Genomic DNA, 4,398 nt, shown 5'->3' on the forward strand with positions numbered 1-4,398 from the left:
ACTGCCCTGTACTGAGCTCGCCGTGTTATACAGCATAAGTATACAGTACTTATGGTAAACCTTTCTCACCAAGACTCTGGAGCGATCGGAGTCTCCGAAGTGCGCCATCTCCTCACTGCGTCAGCTGGCGTCGAGTTAAACAGGGCAGCAAGGGGTTAAGGAGGAGCGGGAGGGCCGCTGTTGACAGCTCGGCGTCTGTCAAGAGAGAGAATTCCCTACGGCCCGTTTTTAATCAATCAGATACCGATCTGCATTCCCAGGATGCCTCAGGGAGAAAAAAACAACACAAAACAAAACAGCCCTTTGGCCTGAATAAGATACAGGATAGTCCTTTTTCCCCCCAAAGTTGCGTTCTGACCTCCACCTCCCCCAGCAGGAAGAGTGTGTAGGTGGATCGACGCACTTTACCATGTCCGTCCATGCACAATGCACACACAGCTGTGCGCACCGGTAATACACACCAGAGCAGCCCGAAATAAAGCTTTGCCACAGCGATGGAAATTTGAACGCTATTTTTATCTTTTGGGGGTCCTCCAAACTCCAAAGAAAGTACAATGTAACGTGTAAAAACCTCCCATTTACATCACACAATAGTAAAAACCGAGTCTCTTTAGTCTGGAGGGAGTGTCCCACACTGACAGGCTGGAGGAACTGAGTCTCTTTAGTCTGAAGGGAGTGTCCCACGCTGACAGGCTGGAGGAACTGAGTCTCTTTAGTTTGGAGGGAGTGTCCCACACTTACAGGCTGGAGGAACCGAGTCTCTTTAGCCTGAAGGAACTGAGTCTCTTTAGTCTGAAGGGAGTGTCCCACACTTACAGGCTGGAGGAACTGAGTCTCTTTAGCCTGAAGGAACTGAGTCTCTTTAGTCTGAAGGGAGGGTCCCGCACTGACAGGCTGGAGCAACTGAGTCTCTTCAGTCTGAAGGGAGGGTCCCGCACTGACAGGCTGGAGCAACTGAGTCTCTTTAGCCTGAAGGGAGGGTCCCGCACTGACAGGCTGGAGGCACTGAGTCTCTTCAGCCCAGACTCGCCGGATCCGGGTGGACGCACTGGTGGTTCCTCAGGCTGCTGGACCAGCTGAAGCTGCGCCCGCAGCGGCCGCAGGCGAAGGGCCGCTCGCCCGTGTGCAGCAGCTGGTGGGTCTTCAGGTTGCTCAGCTGGCTGAAGCCCCGGCCGCAGCGGCCGCAGACGAAGGGCCGCTCGCCCGTGTGGACGCGCTGGTGGGTGCGCAGGTTGCCGGCCCGGCTGAAGGCCCGGCCGCAGCGGCCGCAGACGTGGGGCCGCTCCCCGGTGTGGGCCTGCTGGTGCCGCCGCAGCCGGCTGGGCCAGCGGAAGGCCAGGCCGCACTCGGGGCAGGTGAGGGCCGCCGCCGCCGCCGCCCCCTCGGCGTGGCCCAGCCGGTGGGCGTACAGGCCGCCGGGCGACCAGAAGGCCCGGCCGCAGTCGGGGCAGGCGAAGGGCGCCCCGCCGCCGGTGTGCACGGGGCCGTGGGCCCGCAGGCCGCTGGGGTGGCGGAAGCCGCGGCCGCACTGGGGGCAGCGGTAGGGCCGCGGCGGCGGGGGGCCGCCGTGGGCGCCGGCCTGGTGGGCCCTCAGCTGGTCCGGCCGGCGGAAGGCCCGCCCGCACTGCGGGCAGCCCAGGGGCTTCTGGGCCGCGTGCAGGAGCTGGTGGCGCTTCAGGCTGCTGGGGCGGCTGAGGAGGAGGCCGCACTGGGCGCAGGGCAGCTTCCGGGGCGGGGGGGGCGGGGGGGCGGCCGGCGGCGGGAGCCTCTCCACCTTCACGAAGCAGGGCCGCGGCGCGAGACCGGGGCGTTTCTGCTGCTGCTGCTCTCTCCCTGGGCCCGGCGGGGGCTTCGGGTCCCGATCCGAGGGATCACCGGCGCCGCCCGGCTCTTCCTCCGTCTTCGGCGCGCTCTCGGGCTCCGGCTTCACCTCAGGCGCGGAGCCCAGACCCCCCAGCCTCGGCCTGCTCTCGGCCTGCTGCCCCTCGAGTGTCTCTTTCCCCTCTGCAGACGGGAGCCCCGTCTCCTGCATCAGACGGGAGCCCCACTCCTCCTCCTCCTCCTCCTCGCTGCGCTGCTGCTGTTCAAGAGCCCCTTCTCCAGCGTCAGGGAGAGCCCCGACCCCCGACCCTGAAAAACACAGGACAGGAGAGATCAAGACTTTGAATAACAGGGTCACACGGCCTTCGAACCGGGAGGAAAAACAGCCCTCGCTGTAAAAAGACGCAGCAGAACAACGTCCAGGCTGCGAAACGGGAAAATCGCTCCGACGACCAGTTGCAAATTAGGAGAGCAAACTTCACCTCGAGATCAAGGCCGTTCTCCTCTGCGCCCCGAATCAGGTTCACGGAACAATCAAACTGCTCAAGCGAAGCAAAGGCGATTCCTCAAACACACAGGAAAGGCGCTCACTGGGGAACAGCCAACACCTGATTTCCGGTCAGTCTGCCTGGCTGATCGATCAATAATGAGATCGTTTTCCCCTCCCAGCAGAAACACATCCAGGTGGTGAAACAAACCTTGCGGCAAGAGACAGAATCAAACGCTTCACGGTGTTTAGGGAAAACGTCCGAGGCAGTAATAATCATCATCATAATCATAATAATAAATTGATAATTGCTTACACTTATATAGCGCTTTTCTGGACACTCCACTCAAAGCGCTTTACAGGTCATGGGGAATCCCACTACCGCCACCAATGTGCAGCCCCACCTGGATGATGCGACGGCAGCCATAGTGCGCCAGAACGCTCCCCACACAGCAGCTCTCAGTGGGGAGGAGAGCAGAGGGATGAAGCCAGTTCAGAGAGGGGGGTTATTAGGAGGCCATGATTGGTAAGGGCCCATGGGAAATTTGCCCAGGACGCCGGGGTGACACCCCTACTCTTTTCGAGAGACGCCCTGGGATTGTTAATGAGCACAGAGAGTCAGGACCTCGGTTTTACGTCTCATCCGAAGGACGGCGCCTGTTTACAGTCCAGTGTCCCCCGTCACCATACTGGGGCATTAGGACCCACACAGACCGCAGGATGAGCGCCCCCTGCTGGCCCCACTAACACCTCTTCCAGCAGCAGCCTTAGTTTCACAGCTGAAGGTGAAGGTACTGACCAGGCTCAATCCTGCCGAGCTCCAGTGGAGGGGCTGCCAGTTGTGAGTTGCAGGGTGATATGGCTCTCATCACGCTGCAGTAAATCACTCGATCACGGACACCACGCACCAAGAAATTACTACAGGTGTACCCCCCGTACCGATGGGACCGAATACTTCTACGATCAACACATTTCAGGGTTTTTTTGTGCCACTAAGTTAACCCTAGAAGTCTTCTGTCTGAACATTCAGTTCGTACCAACGCGAACTACAACAACACTGAGTCCATGTTGATCTGAACGCCGTGTGTTCAATATCCATTTACCTTACTACAAATCTGCTTTCAGCACAGCTCAACTTTCAGCGCCGAAATCCGTTGCGGATATTTGCAGGTCTTTAAACGAGAAACATTGAACGACCTCATCCGAGACGCCACTACGTAGACTCGTGAGCGCCCCCGGTGAAGAAGAAAAACAAAAACGAGCAAAAAAAAAAAAAACAGAGACAGGATTGCGTTTTAACGAGGAAGATCTTGTTTAAATGATCTCGTGTAAACGCAAAAAATATGTTTTTTTTTATTCCGAGGCGCTAATAAGATTCCGTGCACTACACTGACCTGACAGCTCCAGTTCCGTGTCCGTTTCTTCTTTGATTTTTACACCCATCTCGCAGGGAGGCGTCTGTCCGAGACGATCCGTCTGATGACCTCCGCCCGCTCCCGGCTCCTTCTCCCAGAACTGCGGTCCCACCTCCGGGCTCTCGGTCTCCTGCTTCACCTGCGCCATTGCAGCCCCGACCCGCTGTGTGATTTCAAACACGGCCCGTCCCACCCGATTCCGCGCCGCCTTCAAACGATCTGCCACTTCAGACACCATCGCGATCTGCAACGCCTTCACGGAGATGATCCACTTCCAGGGGGAGCAGCCAATCCGTCATCTTTAAAGACACACGGGGTACCAAACACCAGACACTAAAACACTAAAACACCAAACAGGAAGTGACCGATCATCCCGAGAAAGGAGTTCCGGGTCAACTTGCGCATCCTTAGTTACTGTTGCCATGCCTAAGAAACGAGGGTATTCGTTGTTATTGTCGGTTACTGTCGTGCCTACTGCAAGCTGGCTGTGTGCTGACAGTTTTGCCAGGGAAAGTTAGTTAAAAATACAGCCCCAGTCATTCGTATTCCATTTGCGTTAAATATGATAAAGAGGGTGCCATTAGTACACGTAGGAGACGCTGGCCAAAACCATTCAAGCCCCATACAGGCAGCAAACAGGTCTGGGATTGAACCCAAGACCCTAGATGTGTGAAG

General features: G+C 57.5%; 1 protein-coding gene across 1 annotated transcript; it reads right to left on the bottom strand.

The window, feature by feature from the left end:
* Nucleotides 1-497: 497 nt before the first annotated feature.
* LOC138236029 (zinc finger protein 696-like) lies at nucleotides 498-4,105 on the bottom strand. Its single transcript, XM_069186772.1, has 2 exons — nucleotides 3,703-4,105; nucleotides 498-2,130 (listed from the first exon to the last, which is right to left on the bottom strand). Exons 1-2 carry the CDS (start codon nucleotides 3,959-3,961, stop codon nucleotides 1,016-1,018), a joined length of 1,374 nt encoding a protein of 457 aa, XP_069042873.1. The 5' UTR covers nucleotides 3,962-4,105; the 3' UTR covers nucleotides 498-1,015.
* Between the last annotated feature and the right edge of the window lie 293 nt (nucleotides 4,106-4,398).

This window comes from Lepisosteus oculatus, unplaced genomic scaffold, assembly GCF_040954835.1.
Source record: "Lepisosteus oculatus isolate fLepOcu1 unplaced genomic scaffold, fLepOcu1.hap2 HAP2_SCAFFOLD_858, whole genome shotgun sequence".
Lineage (NCBI taxonomy): Eukaryota > Metazoa > Chordata > Actinopteri > Semionotiformes > Lepisosteidae > Lepisosteus > Lepisosteus oculatus.

What these genes read in the sequence shown, in the direction of transcription:
- LOC138236029 (XM_069186772.1), bottom strand. Translation starts at nt 3,961, where the DNA reads ATGGTGTCTGAAGTGGCAGATCGTTTGAAGGCGGCGCGGAATCGGGTG. An exon ending in CACGGAACTGGAGCTGTCAG is followed by an intron (nt 2,131 to 3,702) that starts GTCAGTGTAGTG and finishes TGTGTTTTTCAG; the next exon opens with GGTCGGGGGTCGGGGCTCTC.